The 21,444-nt window shown below is 33.0% G+C and overlaps 1 protein-coding gene across 5 annotated transcripts in view; it reads right to left on the bottom strand.

The window, feature by feature from the left end:
* TTC29 (tetratricopeptide repeat domain 29) overlaps positions 1-21,444 on the bottom strand; it is a 224,811-nt gene that overhangs the window by 175,951 nt on the left and 27,416 nt on the right. For all 5 annotated transcript variants that reach the window (XM_032855563.1, XM_032855561.1, XM_032855564.1 and 2 more), the window contains 2 exons: positions 7,843-8,066; positions 2,739-2,924 (listed from right to left, as the gene is read on the bottom strand). In XM_032855563.1, the coding sequence (XP_032711454.1) occupies positions 2,739-2,924; positions 7,843-8,066 (410 nt within the window). The remainder of the gene's footprint in view (positions 1-2,738; positions 2,925-7,842; positions 8,067-21,444) is intronic.

The following is a 21,444-nucleotide window of genomic DNA, read 5'->3' as shown; positions in this document are numbered from 1 at the left end:
ACCAACTCAGTCACTTTATCCATCAGGCAATCAAGGCATGGCTCTTAGGGTCTATGAACTGATTAAGGGCATAGAAAAATATTCTGGCGCTGACAAAGAGTGGCTGCAAAACAAAAAATACAATGTACCTTAAAAATAATTTCATAGCCAAAATATTCTATTTGCTGTGAAGTATGGGTGCATTTTATCATGTTGTAGGGTGGGGCACAAAAATGGGAGCAAGCCAAGGGCCTGTGAATGTAATCTCACAGCCGCACCACCCTCACATTTCCCTAACTCAGCCGTCCTCAGTCGCTGAAATGATATGGGCAACCATGGTACCTGGTTGTTGAGCAAACGCATAGATACATGAATAAAGAAAGGAAGCAATGAATAAATTCTCCAACAGAAATGCATTCAAAGGTTTAAAAAAATCAGGAGGGAAGCTAGAAGTTGTTGAATTGGTACTGAGTTTCAGTTTTGCAAGATGAAAACATTCTGAAGACAGATTGTGCAACAATGTGAATACACTTTACTACTGGACTGTATTCTTCTATGTTCAGATGGCAAATTTTGTTAGGCATTTTTTTGGCAATAATTTTTTTTTTGACTCAAAGTAAATCCTAAAAAAATCACAATTAAACTTTATACAAAAATTCAGAATACACCTATGATAACTATTTGAATCCCGCTGGCCTACTCTTACATTTTCATCAATGTAGCCCTGACTTCTACAGCCTTATTTTCATAAAGTATTTCTTATTCCTTTTGTGACTTCTTTTTGTGGACCAGGAATGGGCAGTTTAATTATCTGATTTGTTACTGCAGGTGATGGAAAATTATTGCTCTAATTACAGAAATGAAATGAAACAAAAAACAATTTTTATTCTATTCAATGGGGGGAATTTCCTAGAGTAGAATAAAAAATGTACTAAATTATATTCTAATATATAATTTTCATAATTAGCACATCATGAAAGTGAAGCAATCTTTTGTTTGCACAGAGAAGTGACTATAGGCTCTGAAGCTAGCTGACTAGTAAATACTAGCTTCACTATTAAGCAGCTTAATCTCTTTGTGCAGTTTTCTCATCTGCAAGGTGAAGATAATAATTTTTAAAAGTTTAAAAAAGTATCTACCTCACTTATGAAATGAGAATATTTTTTAAAACCTTAAGCAAGAATTTTACCTTACTTAAGAATTTATCCCATTTTTAAAAAGACCTACTTATTTGGGAGGAAGTGAGAAAGAGAGAGTGTGAGCATGAGTAGGAGGGGCAGAGGGAGAGAGAACTCAAGCAGACTCCACGCTGAGCACAGAGCTGGACATGGGGCTCAATCTCACAACACTGAAATCACCACCTGAGCTGAAACCAAGAGTTGGATGCTTAACCAACTGTGCCACCCAGATGCCCAAGAATTTATCCCACTTTTACAAATCGAAAGACAAAACTCTACTTTTAACAATAGGCTAAATGTTTTAGCAAATAACTTGTCAAATAATGGTAATAGTATCCTTTCCTTACCATGAATATATAGAAGCTTAGGCCCAAACTCTGAATGTGGCTGTGTCCCTATTTTACTTTTCCACTCTGAGTTCTTACCACTGCTCAGAAACACATTTTCTGCTTTAAATAGGTTGCTCCTCCTACTAGTTCCTCTAACTATGCTTTAGTGTTTATGCATTAGTAGTTCCCTCTTACAGATTATGTTCTTGTTTCTTCACCTGCCTAAAGTCTACCCATCTTCCAAGTCCCTCATCAGTCTCTACTGATTCCATTACGCCTTCCTTGAATCTAGTCTGTATGTTTTCTCACTTCTCTGAATTTCAGGCCATTCCTGAAAATGGCCCTCAAGATGGCGCCAGAACCAACCATTTTCCACTTCCTAGCACCTATCCTGTTGTAGATTACAAATGCGTAATTTCCTGAAGCACAAAAACCTTTTTTTCTTAAACCTTTCTCAAAGTCCTATAAAGTCCTAGCCACAAGTTAATAAATATTTTCTAATTTAACTGTTTGGTCAAAGTAAAAATTTTCTGGAAAATGAGACCGCTTTTTCAGGAAAGAAATAGCATTATTCACACTATCTTTTCATGTATTTTCTTTGCATATTAGCTGCCCACCATTCCTTCCAAAAATAATTTTAACTCTTTAAGTTTTTATTTGCATTCTTTAGTAAACTACTATACAAAATACGTTTTTGACGCTCCTTGTTGTTGTTTTAGACTTTGGCTTGTCTTAAGATAACATATTATGTATGAAGTTACTTTTAAAGGACATTCCTTCAGAAATTGTTATAAAATGACGATGGGGTGATACCTAAATTATAGAGATATTTTTGGTTCCTTATGTAGGCGACATAGGGGCACCAGGAAAATCATGGAGTATACTTTCCTTTTTTCTCATTTTCATATATGAGAAATCAAGTTAAAATGAACAGAGGGCTGTAAGAAAGAAAAAAAAAATTAAAATTGTACAGCATGAGGCACTGACCCATATGCATGGATGGGTACAAGTGGATGCTTTTTCTTTGTGATAATGTTGCTGGGAACTCCAGCCTGAGCACTTGGGTGGATATATGACTGCAAGGAAACTTAATGGTGAGTCCGTAAGTCACACACCTTTGCTTTTTAATCTCAATAACTTACATTCTTATACTAATGCCTCAGGTCTTTTTTTCAATCCCCACATGCTTTCTGGTTGCACAGACTCTGAATCCTCCAGAGCAAGCAGGATAGCCTGATAAATGACCGCTCACCGTCTTCCTCGAAGAGAAGTCCCATGTGCGCATGCGCCTCGGCTTCTTTCTTCCCACCGTCAATTTTGATCAGTTGAGCAATCTTAAAACATCGTTCGTAGAAGTGGTTCCTTACCCATTTGTCTTCAGAATTATTGAAGTAACAGGCCAGTGCATACAAGTTATTATAGACACCTTCAAAGTATTCTTCAAAAAGAAACAAACTGCATTAGAAAAATGTCTCACAGCTGTCCCTTCAAATGGCAAACATATTGACATTTTTAATTTTTCCTTAAAAACATGTTTAACTATTTTTAAAAATGGAAATGCAAACTTCAGTTACTGTATTTTAACCACAAAAATACTTAATGTTAAAGGATGTGCACACAAAAAAAGCAACAAAAATCTTTTTGAAAACGTAGAACATGTCAGAAATTGACATACTCTTTGGTTTGAACACTGGACTTTATGTAAGACCCAAGTCAGGATAATATGTACTAGAGCTATTCTCAGTTCTTGTGGAAGAAATGAGTATGTGTTATCATCAAGTACTTTTCCCATCAAAAATTTGAAGAGTATTCAGAGATTCAAGAGAAAGCAATGTTCCTAACCATGGCAAAAAAAAAAAAAAAAAAAGTTAATGAAAAAGCAGTTAGGATATGAAAATAGAAAAGTATTTTTACCCGAAAGGAAAAACAACGATGAGCTTGTCCATACAACAAATAATGATTAGGATGACCATATAAGGTCCATACTTTCTGCAATGTTTCCAGCAATACAAGTTACTAACAATGCTAACAAAGAGTGGACTTTCAGGCTTCTGTTTTCTGAATATCTTTTTCTGCTGAAAATGCATTAATATTAGTCATCCTTCTCACTCAGTCAGTTACTAGTTTATTAGTTGTTAGTTTTTAAACCCTCCCTTTTTTCCTAAAGTGACACCTGACCTATTTGTACACAAAAGTGTATTAATAAATTGTGAATCAGTCTTATAAACCCCATTGCAATCAATCATAAGCTTGGACAAAAATGTGTGTGTTAATAAATTGTGCCTCAGCCCTGTAAACTCTACTCTATTGGTGAATATGAACAAATTCATAATCTTCATGTCTTTTTGCATCTGTGCTTAAAGCACAGTTGTAGATATGTGGTAACCTCTGATTATCCTTCCATGGAGTTTTTATAACAATCATTATCTATTAGAATTTTTTAACTATCACTATCTATTAGAATTCTAATTATTCACTACAATCAGAAAAGTCAACCCAAATATTCCTGAAAGGATTGTAATTATGAAAAATATTTATACATTGCCCACTAGTATTCCTGTAAGATTAAAATCAAAGGGCCCAGAAAAAAGTGAAGCAAGGCTGATTACAACAAAAAGTAATTTTCAAGAACTATACATAAGTCACTCTAATGTTTCAAAAGAAATTCCTAAAATTTATGTCATTCCTTTACATATGATGCTTCATAATTTCATAGGAAATTAAGATTTATCTCAAAGTAAGTGTTATACCTAAACATTAAAGTAAAAAAGAAGAAACAGGTCTCCCTATCTCCCTATTTTTAAATATGTTTTGAAAGAGCTGGGAATTGTGGAGAGCCATTCTGCTTAAGATTACTCAAAATAGGAAAGAGCTTAGGTGAAGAGCAGTAAGTAACCAGAGTTATTTACTTAAAACAAATACTCTCAGAACTGACTTCTCTTATGTTTTATCTTTCCATTGTGAACCTTTTACCTAAGGTGAATGGAGCACTAAAATCCATTTTGTAGTATTTTATATTCTTTGTCATCTTTAGTGATTTGAGAGTTATTATTTTTTAAAGTCTGTGAAGCATTCCATATCTTCCATTTTTTTAAAAAAGTTATATAAAGAGATTCTTTTAAAAAAAGTGCTCCCAAAATAATTTTTCTGATTTTCAGTAACTATACCTTAATAGAAAAAACATTTCCAATAGTTCTTAAAGGTTTTTTTTTAGAACAAGATGTATAAGCCATCAAGATTCCATATTTAAAGCACTTGTCAGCTAAGCAGAAAAAATTAAGTATTTTTCAGAGTATTAAGTATAAAGGAGTATTTTCAAGTTTTGAATCTTTGGACAATCCAAATATATGGGCTATACCCTTTACATTCTAAGCATCCTTATCTCCTTGCTTGTGGACCACTTACTTGAATTGTCAGCAAATATTTACAGGATGAAAATAATTTTTATTGTTGGTTTATTATTTAGATCAGTATTCACTTTGCTATCTAAAAAGGAGATTCTATGATGAAATAAATTTGGAAAATGCAGTTGCTAAGTTCCTTCTTTCAGTGACCATACAATATGTATCAGCATGTTAAAGGCTCTGGTAAGTCCTGCAATAAACCAACCTGCTTAATGTCCATGTTAATTCATCTAGTGTTTCTCAAACTTATTTTACCAGATAATTATTTTTGTTTTGCCTTATATAAAATGTGTAAAGATCTTATGGGACTCTACTTGTATAGAACATACTTGGGGTATCTTAAATAAATGTTATTAGAAAAAAATTGCTGCTTAACCCTTAACAATGATTTAAAGTCAAATGTAAATAATGTTTGAATTATATATTGATTCAGTTGCCCATTACCATTATTGCCATCTCTTCTCTAGCCCCATGGGGCACAAGGCCCTAATCATAATATTACAGATGGTACACCGATGATTTACAACAATGGGTAATATAAAAAAAAATGTTATTAGGGACAAAAAAACCCCACCTTAACAAAGGGAAAATAATCAAAAAAGAAATGACTCACTTACTTAAAATATTTCTTGGCTATAAAACAGCAAGTGATGTTTTGAAGAGTAATTTAAATAACTCTGGGTTTCTGCTCTGTAAGTCGCAAGAGATAGAACTGACCCAAGATGACTATTGTTAGTGCCATAGCTTTGATTAAATGAACTTCATTGTGACCCTAGAGTGATAGTCTTTCCAATGAGAAGCAATGAGAATGCTCAAAGATACACTACTTTAGGAAAATTTTTCTCAGATTCTGTATGTCTCATGACCATATAGGATGGAATCCTGAGACACCGTTAACAAATGTTTATAGTCTAGATTAAGAGTGTGTGGGTGGACACATGTGGGTACAGGCAAGTGCAGGCATGTTTTAAGATTTAGGATTAATTCAAGTTACTAAGAGTGAACATGTCTATCCCATTTTCTGGGATGTTTTTAACACGTATCACAATTTTTCCTCAATAAGGCTCATGTGTTAAATGTGAAAGCAATTATACAAATTTTTTAAAAGGCATATAAATATTCACATGTACTTCAACTGAAGTATTTCCAACGTTTTTTGCAATAATTTTCATTTTATACATTTCAACCAGGCAAAAGCGAGTGCATTTTGAAGGAGATAACCTTACAGAAGAGTTATCCTGAGCAAGAGGTAATTTTATTTCATTTAGCAAATGCAACTTAGTTATAATGAGTATATGATAAAGACACCCAGTAAAGAAATATCTCTTTACTTACACCATGTATATAAAATATTGACTACTATAAAGTTTGGACTTTGTTAACTTTTGGAATCTGAGAAACAGTTTTATTTAAATGTTTAGTTACTTTTTTAAAATAAAAAATTAAAATGTTTTCTACCTTAAGGTGGACTACTTAGCATTTTAGTTTCTTTATAATTACAAAATGTTTTATGACAAGTTTCTCATATTTATGACACTTTGTAACAAGTGATGTATTTGATTCATATTTATGCTACTCCCGTGAAAGCCTCTATTTAAAACACTTAGTGAATACGATAAGTTCAACTTGAAAAAATGAGTAATGGGAAACTTTTATCTTGCTCAATTCTATTTTCAGTGCAAATATCACTTCAGAATTTGGAGCTGAAACTAGAATGTAGGTTTTTTACAATAGCATTTTTTTATTTATAACAGTTAATTTCTTGAGAAATTAGATGTCACATTTCAACATTCTCCAAAGGGTTCTATTTTCAAAGTCAATGCTGCAGTTAAATACTTTTCTTAATACAAATATTCACTTCCTTTCTATACACACACACACACACACACACACACACACACACTCATTCACTTGTTGTTAGGGTTTCTGTATATCTCCTATTTGTAAACCAGGTGACAACCTGATGGGAAACATGTATTAACTCCACCACAGAGGCTGAGAGGATTTTGCTGCTTCTTGAATACTGTTCCATGTCCCCATTAACTTTCCCCACTGTAGCACTGGTTTACAAAAAGTTATGTAATCCTCTATTTTCCCATAGGAAGCCCTGAAATGAAATATAGATATTGTTGGGGCTGAGGTTCTCTTTTTGAGTCCTAAGGTGTTTTCACACAAAAAAACTGAGAAAATAATAATTTAAGCCACCAAATTTATATGCCAACTTCTAGGATTTCCTTTCTCTGATTATATAAAATGACCAATTCCTAATATGTAACTAGGAAAGCCTCACGACAACAATATCAGTATATAATTATAGTAAAAATTAAAATGTTTTCAGTACTTGAAACATTGGCTTTCTGGAAAATTTTTAGATACAAAAAAAAAGGGAATTTATTAGAAGTGATATGATGGAAAATATAAAATTAATAATTTTACTCATAATTGGGAATTCCAGGCTTCTCATGTCTTCTCACTATTCACTAATAAAAATTCTCTGATTGAAATCTATAGGACTTATAGATAAAACCTTCAGATTCCATTATATAAATACTAGGAAATCAGTACAATTTTCAAGTTACAGTTCTCTTTGAAAGTATCTCATCAGTAAAAGTCAGTATTCAGATTATATAGATTTTTAAAACTATGAAAAGATTTGTATTCGATACAAAAGATTTTAACACACTGAAAAATGCTGGAGATGTGATCAGGTGCTACGCATTGTCTTCCTGGCTTGGAATGACATCAGCAGGATGCCCCTGGGTCTGGGCAGCCTTGTGATTCCACGTTCCCTCTCACGTTTTCCATAAAGATGCTTCGATGTCTAGAATGAATGGTGCTCAGGTGCCTTAATGTTTCCAATTCATGCACAAAACACTCTGGAAACTTCCCTCACTGGAACAGACTCACTGTTCTGGTTCCTGCAGCACTGCTGCCCACTGTCCCCCCACTCACCTTTCCTTTCAGCTGCCTCAGCCCTGGTCAGGTAGTGGTAGAAGTGATCCAGCTTATCAGGTTGCTCTTCCAGGGGTCTCTGCAACCACAAAAGGGACCTAACTTTCGCAGTCTCCCGCAGGGCATCCCACTTCTCCATCAGGGCGAAGAGCTCAGTAAAGGACTTATGATAACCATCTCGCAGCATGTCCACACAAATGCTCTTCTTGTATGAGTTCCGGTAACTGGGAGCAAGAAACCGAAAGCTCAGAACATTATTTTAATCCTTTAAATCTGTGTAGTTTTTTCCTTCTCTAAAAATTAAAGGTTGAATCACACTTTTTTTTTCCTGAGTGAAAGCTGAAAACTCTCTTTGCCTCAAACACTTGTAACTGAACGACTTCAGTTTAATGGAAGATGCCAGGAGCTACCCAAATATAGCTATTTTAGTAAAATTACATTATAAATATATTAGCTCCAGAGCTAAACTCCCTTTAATAGGGACAGATAAATGAGCTGACAGCTGTCAGTCCATTCTAGAACAAAATAATAGTGACTGAGTTACTGTTACAAACAACAGAAATACACTGCTCCCAGCTCTGGAGGCTGGAATTTCAAGATCAAAGTGCCAGCTTGCAACTTAGTTACGATGAAGGCCCTCGTCCTCGTTCTTGGCGGGCGTCTTCTCATGGTATCCTCACATAGTGGAAGGGGCTAGGGGTCCCTCTGGAGACTGTTTTTTTATAAGGCACTAATCCCATTCATGAGGGCTCTGCCCTCAAGACCTAAGCACCTCCCAAAGACCTCAATTACTAGCACTATCACCTTTGGGAGTTAGGATTTCAACATATGAATTTAGGGGAATACATTTAGACCATAGCAATTACAATATCCAAAAGTACTTGATAGAGTAGCCTCCCAGTAAAACAAAACAAAAACCCAATATGCTAAGCAAAAATTAAACATGCCATTCAATATAAAAAATGCACTCTATATTAAGTGGCTTCACTGTATGTTATGGAAGTTCATTCATTCATTCATTCATACTGGATGTTTGGTTAGAAAATGTTTATTAAAATCTATTACTAAGAATATTTGAAATATTTTCAGTTAGGATTAAGTTAATGATTTGTTAATAATTCACTTCTAATTTAGCAATAGATCATATGCAAAGAGAGAAAGTGACAAAGGAATATTTCATTTAATTATTCAACGAATAACTATTAAATTTTCCAAGTGGAAGGCACTGTACTAGGCTGAATGGGTTCATTCTCATTGTGAAGTTTGTATTCCAGTGGAAGAACACAACCCACAAGTAAGTAAGCAAATAATAAATAATTTTAGATGATGGAAAGTACTATACAGGAAATAAAGAGGGTGATGGGATAACAGCTGTGTGGTGGCTATTATTCTACTTAATGAGCAATCAGAGGCCAAACCATAGAACTACTAATTATATTACACTTTTTTTTTGTAAAAATCAGGGGACAATTAAGTATTTAAAACTGACATAATGTGATACTACGAGCAATAAAAATTTCAGTGTGGAGTGGCAACAGCCTAGAATTAGTCAGGATACTCAAGGTTAAGCCCAGTTCTACCTAAGCTCCTTGGGCCTCATTTCATCTCATTTGTAAAATGTGCATAGCAATTTATGCTCTACCTATATCACAGGATTCTTCTAAGAACAAAATTAAATTATGTATATGAAAATGCTCTGAGAAATGTAAAGTCCTGCACTACTGGTTCCCAGCTGCTGGCTCTGCAATAGACTCATCTATAGAATTAAAAAACCAAACAAATAAACAAAACAAAAATGCCCAGATTCTACCCACCAAGAATTTCTTACTCTGTGGATCAGCTTAGGTATGAAATGAAGCACATAAAGAGGAGTGATGGGAGAGAAGTTTTAAAAGAAAAGATAGGACCGCAAAGCCCTGGTAAGAAGTCTGGGCTCCAAGCTAGGAGTAAGGTAGAGGTAGAACCATTGAAGGGTCTGAGTTAGGGAAATAACTGCATGAGACTGCAGCTTGGAAAAATCATCTGGAAGGAATGTCGGAGCTGAATTGTTACCCTCCCCCATCCAGCAGCCAGATGCATAGCACCTATTATTACAGGGCGCATCCATAAAGAGCAGAAGTAAACCACATTCCTAGGGAAAAGGTCAAAAGCCACCATCTTGTATGAGACCAAAAACATATGATATGGGGAAAAGAAGTAAGAGCATTTTGTTTGTTTCTACCCTCCAGTCAAGATAAAGGAGGAGAGTACGAAGGAAGAGCAGTGAGAGATGCTGCAAAGGCCATGTCCTCTTGTTCCCCTGCTTTCTACCTGCCCCTACACAAGTCACAGCAGAAGTCACCGTACAGGGTTTCTCAGTAAAAGAGGACCAGAACCAGCCACTATAATTTTCCATAGCTGCTGAAGGTATGGGGGAAATGCCATAACAGTCTATGGGCTCCATGTATGACACAAAAGTTAATGGAAAGAGAGGGCTGGTATATCTGTCATAATGTCACTGGACACAACAAGGGAGTGTGTGCTAACATGCTCTTATATGGGTTGTCCACTGGGAATTGAAGGACACAGCTGTTAACTCTGAGAATAAGAAGCATCAGGGAACTATCAAAGGAGTCAGGTCAATATATTTCCAGATCTGACAGAGAAGAATGAATTGAGAGCATCAGAGGTGGACACCTGTACAGAACCCCATAGGTTTAGAATGCATTCAACTACAAGTAAGAGAACTTGTTTCTTAGTGCCTTTAAAACTAGAGGTTTCCACTTATCACAGCACAAGATGCGTAAAAGTATGTATCTACTGGCCTTGGTTCAGTGGTCTGGCAAGTTCAGTGCATCTGGGATTACCTTAATCTTTCCCTCATGCTCGTCCCCTGCTGGTCACTGGAGGGCTGCTATAGCTTCAGATATTGTGCCCATCTTCAAGGCAAAAAGAAAGGGGAAGTTGGTGGCACCAGATGTGTCTTTCCTTTCTAATGGGAAAAACAAAAGCATTCCTATAACTGTTAGTAGATTCTCACTTTGGTGTCATTGGCCAGAACTTGTCACATGGCCACTCCTTGCTGCAAAGAGACTGGGAAAAGCAAATACCCTGCCTGTCCTTGGACACATTTCTCTCTCAAGCAAAACTGGAGTTATGTTAGCCAAGAAGAATGGAGAAATGAGATACCAGATAGGCACATTCAGTCCTATAACAAGGTCCTAGATTAAGATCTGAAAGTAAATACTGACAAACCCTCAGCCCTGGAGTCGCCAGACAAAACTGGGTAGGATGCCCAGTTAAATTTGAATATCAGATAAACAATGAATAATTTTTTTTTAGTATTAGGATGCTCCAAATATTGCATAGGGCACATTTATATTAAAGAAGTTTATTGTTTTCTGAAACTCAAATTGAAGTGTATATCCTATATTTTTATTTGCTAAATCTGGCAACTCTCCTCCCCTCTACCTTGCACCAGCACTTGTTTGTTTCTATATTAAGAAAATAGGGTGAGAGGAAGAGGCATCAGAATCCTGAATAACCTGAGAAATCACTGAATTGGACTCACATTACCTGAGAGGGACAAGATTAGATTTTTACACTAGGGAGAATCAAAGCTAAGGGCCAGGAATTAAAATTAAGTTATAAAAAAATAAAGGCTTTCAATTTGGCATCCTTGAGCTTGTGAATCTGAAATTTACATCTGATCCTAGTGAAGGGTCAGGAAGAGAGTAGAACTGGGAACCGAAGCAGGGAGAAGAGATGGTGGTTCTGGAAAGGACAGGCCACAGATGCTGAACCAAAGGAAAGGTGGAGGGAATGGACAGAAGTAGGGAGGATTCAATACATATTTAGGAGATAAAAATATCAATTCCATAGTGACTGAGTGGGTGTTGGGTGTGGAGGGAAGGGAAGACCTAGGGTGACAACCAGGTTTTGAGGTCAGATCATAGGTAATTGGTAATTTAACAAGTTAAAGAGGGGAATACAAAAGGATGAACAGCTTTGTGTAAAGATAATGAGTTTGGTTTAGACAACTTGAGTGTGAGGAGGCTCAAGGGATATCTAAGTGGTACTTCCAAAGCAGGGGCAGGTTGTGGGAGAATATAGGAGATCTGAGACTGAGGGGCTGAAAACCCAGCCCTGTTTCAAACAAATTTCAAACAACACCCTGTTTCAAACAAAATCCAGCCGTTTCAAACAAACACTGTCATCTTTGTAAGATTATGCTTTTGAAGAAAAGAAAATTATAAATAAGTAAAAATGAGAACATTGACTTTAAACAATAAACACAAGCCAGGAGGCCATCTATGTTCTAATCTCTTATCTCTAATCTCAACAGGAATGCAGAAAATCATTCCTTATTTCCTTCACCTAAAAGGTGAAGGTGTTTCGGTTGGATTTGGTCCACCCAACATCTTGTTCCACTTCCACAGGGAGCACTCCAGAACACTTGAGAAATGACCATTCTCACACTGTGGGTCATCTTGGTGGGATTTGATTTTAAAGACTCTCTAACCAAGGGGTGGATCCACAGTGACCCGAATTAAGGCAACAGGTTCCTCTCCCATAATTTTGAATCTTGAGGCAAGAAACACAATGAAGGTTTAGAAGGTTGTTGGAGCTCAGTCATCTTGGGAGTGACATCCTGGGAAACGTCTCAAGTAGTTCTTGCTACCAACATCCTATCAAGGGTCTCAGGTCTTGTCCTTTTCATATGAACTGGGTTCTCCCTAAATTCAGCTCACTACCCAATATCCTTCCAAAAAATGGTTTCTACTTTATTAGTCAGAATCAGTGTCTGCTGCCTGTGACCGAAGTACAGAATGGATTCAGAAGAGACTGTATTAAAATGGTTTCCAAGACATCTTTCAGCCTCAGAACATCCATGATATATAACTGGTATCAATCTTTTAAAATTTCTTGTACATTTTTAAAAAAGACCATTCTTTGAGTAAGAGATTTCAAATAGAGATGTATTTTAAAATGCATAAATAGCTATGCTGATGTCCTCTTGATTTTCTATACACATTCATGTGTGCACACACATGCATGTATATAGGCATGTCCTTGTTTAAGCCTCATTACTAATCTGAAAGCAAGAGCAATTAGTGATTTACTAAATAAGTTCCTATTTCAATCTTTGTAGTTAGTGCAAATTATTTCTTTTAATCAAAATAATTTTCTTTTATTAAAATGAACTGACTATCTGAAAAAAACCTTATCAAGTCCCTCCATTACATTTGGATTTTTCAGGTTTTATATCTCATAGCAGAATCACAGGCAAAGTTGACTTGCTTTATGGAAAGAAAATTCTTCCAAACACAAATGGAAATATAGACAGGATTCAAATTTATTATTTTACTATTTCATTTGAACCCAAAGTTACTAGTCTTTAGTTTCATTTGTAATATTAAAACCAATATTAGTCTAAATTAAAATATATTCTTCATAAGTATCAGAAGAAGAAAAACCTCCTTGACCTCAAAAGTCACTATACTGGGCAGAAATTGAGAATTCTGGTAAAATTTATGTAGACTTGATAATATAGAATTTGAGAGGAGTTTTCCTGACAGAAAACACATCATTCATAGGAGCAGAAGTTGTGACATTCATGGATATGCTGGGCTCTATAAGTCTCTACCCTGAGGAAGACATCTGTCATTGCAGATACCTGAGGTTGCACCCCAGAGATGCAGCTGGAGAAGAATGAATTTAGGAATAGAATTAGGTGGTCATCCATTCCGTATGGATTTGATTACTATTTAAAGGCATTCTTCAAAGGAGAGTCTGTACATTTTAAACGTACATAAAAACTGCCCTAAAAGATTCAAAGATTTTTTTTTTAAATCTATACATTTACAGAAAGTAAAACTGACACTTCAACAGAACTTCCTAGCAGTTGAATGTGTGGAGATGCTGAGAGATGAGGAGCTTCCTATTAAACAGCCATGAGATTTTATATCATTTTTAAAATTCTGTCTTAAAACATTCACAACGGCTACTTACAGAGTACCTACAACGTGGTAGACACTGTGTAGACATCATTTCTAACACAGGAAAACTTTACAAGGCAACACATCCATTTTCACAGATAAAAAAACTGTCTTCAGGAGGTTGTGACTTGCCATGTAAGGGACAAAGCCATACAAAGTAATAAAGGGGCAGAACTGAAATTCACATCCAGGTTTCTAAGTGCAAATTCTGTTTTTTCCACTTTACCATATTGTCTCCTATTACATCAGATTTGTTGGTTTTCTTCTCTTTCTCTTCCTCTACACATATTTGTTTATTTGCATTGATTGTTTCAGAATTTGCCACAATTGGACAATTACATGTAACTCTCAAATTTGAAAGCCATTGCCTTTGTCCATGCTAATCCATGTTTATGCTGACTTGGGAAAAGAGATTAGTATCATTCCGTGACTCTCCTAAAGAATCCTCTTCCTCAAAATAAGGAATTTCCAACCATGGAAAGCAAATTAAATAGACGTGATTGTCAGTCAAGGATATATGAAGTCTAATAAAAGAAGAACACTGAGAAACACAAACATATGAAGGGATAAAAAGCACACACTTCTACAAATATGAACAACATGAATAAATGAAATGAATAGATATTACAGCTTACTTTATTTCTCTTAACTTATAGGTACTTCTATGAGTTATTAGATGGACTTTCAAAATCAAAATGAATTGTCAACTACTCAAATACATGATTAATATATTTAACATATTTTCTTCATAGGACAAACTCAAATACTGTATCAAGGTGAAGCTTCATATTCAGTAAATTGTTTCAAAAGCAGTTTAATAAAAAATCATACTTTAAAACAAGATCATAAAATTTTTATTTAATCTGACAAAGATAAACTCAAAAGATATGTAATATCTAATCAAAAGTCATGATAATACTTTTATTCCATTAAATTAATATTTATAAGTCACTAGTGGGTTATCTATGTGTCAGTTATAACAGTCTTACATTCATATTGTAGGAATAAATGTTATTGGAATCACCTACGGGATAATTACATCGACTCTTAAATTAATACTTAAATAGCTTCAGTTAATATAATTTCCATGGAATAAAGTGAGTCACTATTCTTACCCATACTATTCAGTGTAAGTAGATATGGCATAAAATTAGAATGGGAAAATATACATATCTTGACACACATACCGATAAAAACCATATAAGTAATTTGGGTATCTTTTATATTTTTTTGTGAAAAGAATAAAATTTTCCCAAAAGCTTAAACAAAGATATGCCATTCCCCTAGCCATATAAATATGTATAAAGAAAGAGAAGTTAGAAAGAAAAAATATCAATTATATTTGAAGTGGCTGAAAAGCATATAGAATTACAATGAAAACGGCAAGTGTTTTTCTTAATATCACACATGTAAGTTTTGAACAATTGTTAGCCATAGTATTGACTAATACTGATTAAGAACTAACACTAATTAAGAAATAGACTGTCACCACTCACATATATTTCTGTGTAATAACCATTGGAGAATTGAGAGTTTTAGGACTTTTATTTTCCATGTGCTTCAAAATACAAAAAGAAAAGTTTCATTATGAAAAAGCGCTTTTTAAATTTAAAGGATTTCCAATAAGTTGACTGGTCTCTGGGGGCATCTACTGGAAATTTAGCAAACTGCAGTCACATCATGTAAATTTGATAACTTTCATTATCCATCTTAATACAGATATTATTTTAATTGATATGTAAATAAGGTGACACTCAAAGAAGATAAATGTAAAGTTATGCATGGTATTCTATCTCATCCATCTGGAAACAGCAAAATATGTAGCTGTCTATGAGATCAGTTAACAAATACTGAACTGTTAAAAATGTAAATAGGGCAGGTGGCATCTTACAGATGAACAGTTTCCAAACCACTCAATTTTCATGTTCGGAAAAATTAGAAATATATTTTAGAGACAAACATACACATATTTAATGAGACATTTTTATTAATCCAAATAAAATACCTAAAAACCATTTTTAATATGATGGCTTCTCTAAAGCAAATTCATTTTGCATCTCAGTATATCCACCAATATAAATAACTTGATAACCACTGCTTATTTTCTATATGACTTACTTTAATTATTTACATGCTAATATCTCAAAAAGTAGAATGTTATACTTGAAATGAAAAATCTATTGTATTTATTATATATATTATTATATTTATATTTATTATAATTAGTTATTAAAACTGAATTAGTCATTAAGATGATCATTGCTATTAATTTCTCTTTAACATTTTAGGTGAACTTCCTTAAAGAAAAATGAATAATATAGTAAAGATAATACAATCACTTCAGCTTATGTATTGTTTTAACATATATTTCAATAAAGAAAAGAACTCTTGTAATAATATTATTGCAGTTCTGACTAATCATGTCATAGGAATTTTAATGTAACAGCTATTTTAACAATCACGATTTTCTTTGTGAAATTATTGGTCATATTTGCTTTAAGAGAAAATAAAAAACTAATTTTGAAGGTATATCTATTGTTCTATACTTACGATTATACCATAATATACTTAGATGTAGCTATAATTTTATATGAAAACTCTCCTAACAGATTGAAATACATAACAGTTTTGCTTCATTCCAAAGAAACACCATAAACACATGTGTTAGTTTACACTGTTTCTGGAAATCTCAGAATTGCCATCCAAATAAATGTGATAGCACCTTTAATTGTATAAATTGAAAGAACCTAATCACCATGAAAATGTTACAACAAATGAGAACATAAATATTAATATGGCAGGATTTTTGCTTCAGTTTAGACTTAGAATCATTTTAGATAGCTGGACTTATTTGGTAACTTAAAAATAAATACATAAAATCCACCTCCTGAGAGGTTATGGAATAGGATTTTTGTGATTTTCTAAACAACTAGAAGTTTGCTAATTTGAAAGTGCTACTTATGTCAGTGTGCTTTGTATTTTCGGAAAATATAAATTTTTATTTATTAGTAATCAAAGTTAGAAAGCCTAAACCAGACTGCCAACATTTTAAAAGCATATATACAAATTGAACAATGCCATTCAACCTTTAATTTCTTTTTAAAAAATCTAATAACTAAGAAATAAAGTTTAACCTATAATATTTCATAAGTAGGGTGATTACTAATATAATTCTTTCAAAAAATTAAAATATTTAAAAATATGATTAGCAAAGAATTCTGCTAAGATTACAATAAAAACCCACTTCAACATGGGCGATTTTATTTTAGGACATATAGAATATTCCTGTAGAATGGACCAAAGATTATTTCTCAATTCAACTAGGTAAGAACTGATATTTAGCAAAATGTTAATCATTCAAATAATATTTTTGCTGGTGATTATTACCTGTTATCAGAGGAAAGCTATGGTTATTCAGCAGACAGTACAGACTGCAGTGTTAAACTAGCTTTAAATAATTCCTTTAATAATATAAAGGCATTTTTTACATGCATATCCTGTTAAAAATTATTTACTCAAGTGATTCTAAGTCAGTCAAATATTTGAAGTACAGAGATTATCATCAATGAGGAATGAATAAAATTATTCATCAGTCAATATAAAGTATTACCACAATATTTACCCGTGTAGCCGTAACAGACATTTTCTTTACTGAAAGATTTTCTCTGCTAGAAAAAAAACTCAAACTTAACCACATTTTAAAAAGGTTTTCTTTAGAAGTTTAGTGAAAGACATTGGAAGAAAGATAGCTCTTTAGATGAGGCTAATTACACAATCTTTAACATGGTGCTATTACTTGCAAACTCCCTTGAGAAACTCAAACTTATTTACAAATGTTAAGCTAAAGGCTGGACATGCGAAGGTATGGAATGAGTGTTATCGTTTCAGAAGAATTTTCAGGGAAGGTATTTTCACAGTGGAGCCTACTGCTGAGCCCAAGCACCTTTGGCTAAATGAGGCAGTCATAAGGATATTTATTCTTTTTTTTTTTTTTTTTTTCAAATCACACTATAACTTTCACCTATAGGAAAACCAATTAAGCATAAGCTGAAAAATAAAGCCTGAAAATAATCTTAGTAATATAATTCTTTTGTAGTCTATGACCTAATACAACAATAAACATAAGAAAAAGAGAAAAACAAAAGGTAACCTTTATACTACATGACTACAAACAATGGACTACAAACACCTATAAACATCACTCTAGCTCATCGTATCATGATGAGCTATTACTATTTACAATTTTTTATTAATATAAAAAATTTGCCATTACAATTACTATTTATAATTTACAATTTATTTTTTACTATTACTATTTACAATTTTTATTAATATAAAACCCCATATAACAGTGACTGTTTTCTAAAATAAAGTCTTGCGACTGCTCTCCAAAATTTTTAATATTCTATTTTTTAGGAAATTTTGTCTCAAATATTATCATTTAAACTTTTTCCTTCAGTTCTTCATCAGTACCTCCTTATAAATTATAGAACTATCAATTTTTCATAAAAGTTGAGTGAAATATCAACTTTTAATAAAAATATAAAGCTGGAGAATACAAAGACAAAAGTTAGTAAAAACAACAAGTTGCATTAAAAAGAAAAGTTCAGCTTACTGTGCTCTTTTTTTACTGAAGTATGTCATATATTTTATCTTTGCAAGAGTTTGACGAGTTTTGCAAGTAAAATTCTGTTTCCTCTACACTTGCTAATAGTCATGAGAATCTGTAGTTTGCACCTTCCCATTAAAAATGTATTGTATTTTTTTGAAATTATTCACCCCGCCTTTTATCCAGATCATGTCTTTGAAAGGAGGAAGTAGATAATAAATGGAATAATTCATGATTTCCCATTAAATATGAAACTTTCTTTTGCAGAGTTTAGAAAATGAAGTTCTACATAATGTACAAAAGTTGATTAGAACTTTTTTAACCTTTTCAAGAAAAAACCTTTCACATTAAACAACTGCATGAGGAGGTTTCTTTGGGAAAAGTAAACCAATCAATTCTTTCCACCTATAGCTTTATCATATATATTAAAATGTTGTTCCTTTCCAACATATATTCCCTTATACTTATCTAGTTATTAAAATGATGGCAAGAAAAATAGTATACATTGGGCTAGAAATATGACAAGTATCTTAAAAAATGTAACCGATGTTTAAATTACAAAGGGAAAGTCACATAAATTAAAAATGAAAACAAAACATTATTCATGCTCTTTCCAGCAATGTAATGGAAGATAGAGGAAGAGTAAATAATAAAACCTGCATTTAAATTTCTATTATTATTATGACATTTCTTCTAGTATGGTAATGATATTTCATCATGAGAAGAAAATATATACCTTTATGAAATTTATCATTACAAACTAGCCATTGGTATTCCATTAACTACAGTCTTTTTTGCCTTTTTTTAATAAAATAAAAAAAATTAAGCCAAATTATTAGGCTCACAACTGCTCTCTCATTCTATATTTCTTTAATAAGAAATCTGTAGTAAATTTAACTGAAGAGAAATGTCAAGTTCTATTTTTGGGCACAGATGACCTCAATTCTTTGTGTTTTTAAGTTTCTATTGTGGAATAGTTTGTTTTTCACTAAACAAATTTTAATTTTCCCCATTTCAAAAAAATAAAGAATATATTTTGTTCTTTCAAGCTTGAATACTTAAAAGATAACCATCAAAATGTAAGGCATGTGAAGAACCTTTCATATTGTATGCTCTTTAATTACTGTCACAAAGGAGGTATACAATGCACACAGGAACACTGAAGCCAGGATTTTTCACAGGCTTTATGAATGCAATGATCAAACTTCTAAAACATACATTTAGTTTCACAGTTAGGAAAAACTAAATTAATAAAAACAAATGTAAATTGAATAATCTGATGCTCTGGTCAGACATCTGTATATAAATATCTAATTTTCCTGAATGTTGTATTAATTTTATTGCAACTATCTCAAACATTTAGAAAATTCTTACTTGTACTAACTAAGAGCATAGGGTACATCACATCAAATATGTGCATTAATAAGAATATTGTAAGAACAAAAAGAAGTATATGTCAGGAGTAAAATAAAAGAGGCCTGAATTTGAACTTTAAATATATATATATATATATATATATATATATATATATATATATACACACACACACACACACACATATAGTAGGCATTATAACATGCTTGAGACAGAGAACATGTCATTTGTTTCTTTTGTATTTTCATATAATAATGCAAATGCCAACAAAGTGAAAGCTTGTATATTATTAATATCAAACAAAATAGAATTCAGGAGTAAAAAGTTAAAGGAGCATATGAACAACAGAGATTCACAAACAGATAGATTTACTGAGAAATAGAGCAATTAGGAAACAATACACCTAATAACATAGCTTCAAAATTAACAGAATAAGGAGAAATTTATTTTAATGCATTTTTTCAGAAAATTACAAATGAAGTTAAGGAAAAAAGGATTTGAATAACAATTTTCTAGCTTGACTAAAATAACAGGTTCAATCTAATTATTAGTTTCTAATAGCATTTTCTGTATGAAACTGTCTACCAAATCAATACAGAATATATTTATTTTTCAAACATGCAAAAAATATTTATAAAAATTGTCCATGTACTGGCCATACTAGAAATTTGATAAACTAATATCATGTATGGCATATTTAGTGAGCACAAGTAAAGATTTACTCCCCAATTCTCCATCCCTCCTCCCCCCATCAAAAAACACACAAAAATTATTCATCTGCAAATTTACAAATGTATTTCTAATGTATTCACTGTCTAAAGGGAAAACTGCCACAGAAATGTTCATATATGTAGAATTGAAACAAAATAAAAACACTAACCAGCAAATCCTGGGGGAAAAGTTATCATAGTATTCAAAAAGAAGTTTATAATTTTAATGTACTTGCTAAAAAAACAAGAACACAGAAACAAGTGAAGCTAGCTTTTGACTCAGAGCTAGAAAAAAAAATCTTAACAAAATGAACAACAACATGAAGTCAAGTAAAAGATAGAAAGGGAAATACTAAAGGTAAAGGCTTACATTAATACAGAACAAAAAAACTGACCCATAAAACAAAAGAACTGGTACATGAAAAGACAAATAAATCTTGGCAAGTATAATCAAGAAAAATAAAAATAGATTAAGTCACCAAAATTGTGTCAGGAATGAAAAAGGTAATATGGCTTCTAATTATAATTACAGTAATGACTAACTTTTATTGTATACTAACAACAGGTCAATGTTCTCAATATTTCACATGTATTATCTTTTGTAAACTTTACATTTTTTATGAAATAGGTATTATTTTTATTGTCATCATCATCTCCATTTTACAGATGAGAAAACTGTGGCACAAAGAGGGTTTTTTTTTCTTTTTATAGAGAATAAGGGGAGGGGGCAGAAAGAGATTTTTTTTTGTTTTTGTTTTTGTTTTATTTACTCAGTTGAGAGGGAGAGAGAGAGAGCATGAACAGGGGGGAGAAGGAGAAGCAGATTCCCTGCTAAGCTAGAAGCCAGACATGGTGCTGGATCCCAGGACCTGGACATCAGGTCCTGAGCGGAAGGCAGACGCTTGACCAACTGAGCCACCCAGATACCCTG

This window comes from Lontra canadensis, unplaced genomic scaffold (assembly GCF_010015895.1).
Source record: "Lontra canadensis isolate GAN:19392208 unplaced genomic scaffold, GSC_riverotter_1.0 scaffold10, whole genome shotgun sequence".
Classification (NCBI taxonomy): domain Eukaryota; kingdom Metazoa; phylum Chordata; class Mammalia; order Carnivora; family Mustelidae; genus Lontra; species Lontra canadensis.
Note: the sequence above shows the minus strand (reverse complement) of the source record. Positions and strands in the feature narration are given on the sequence as shown.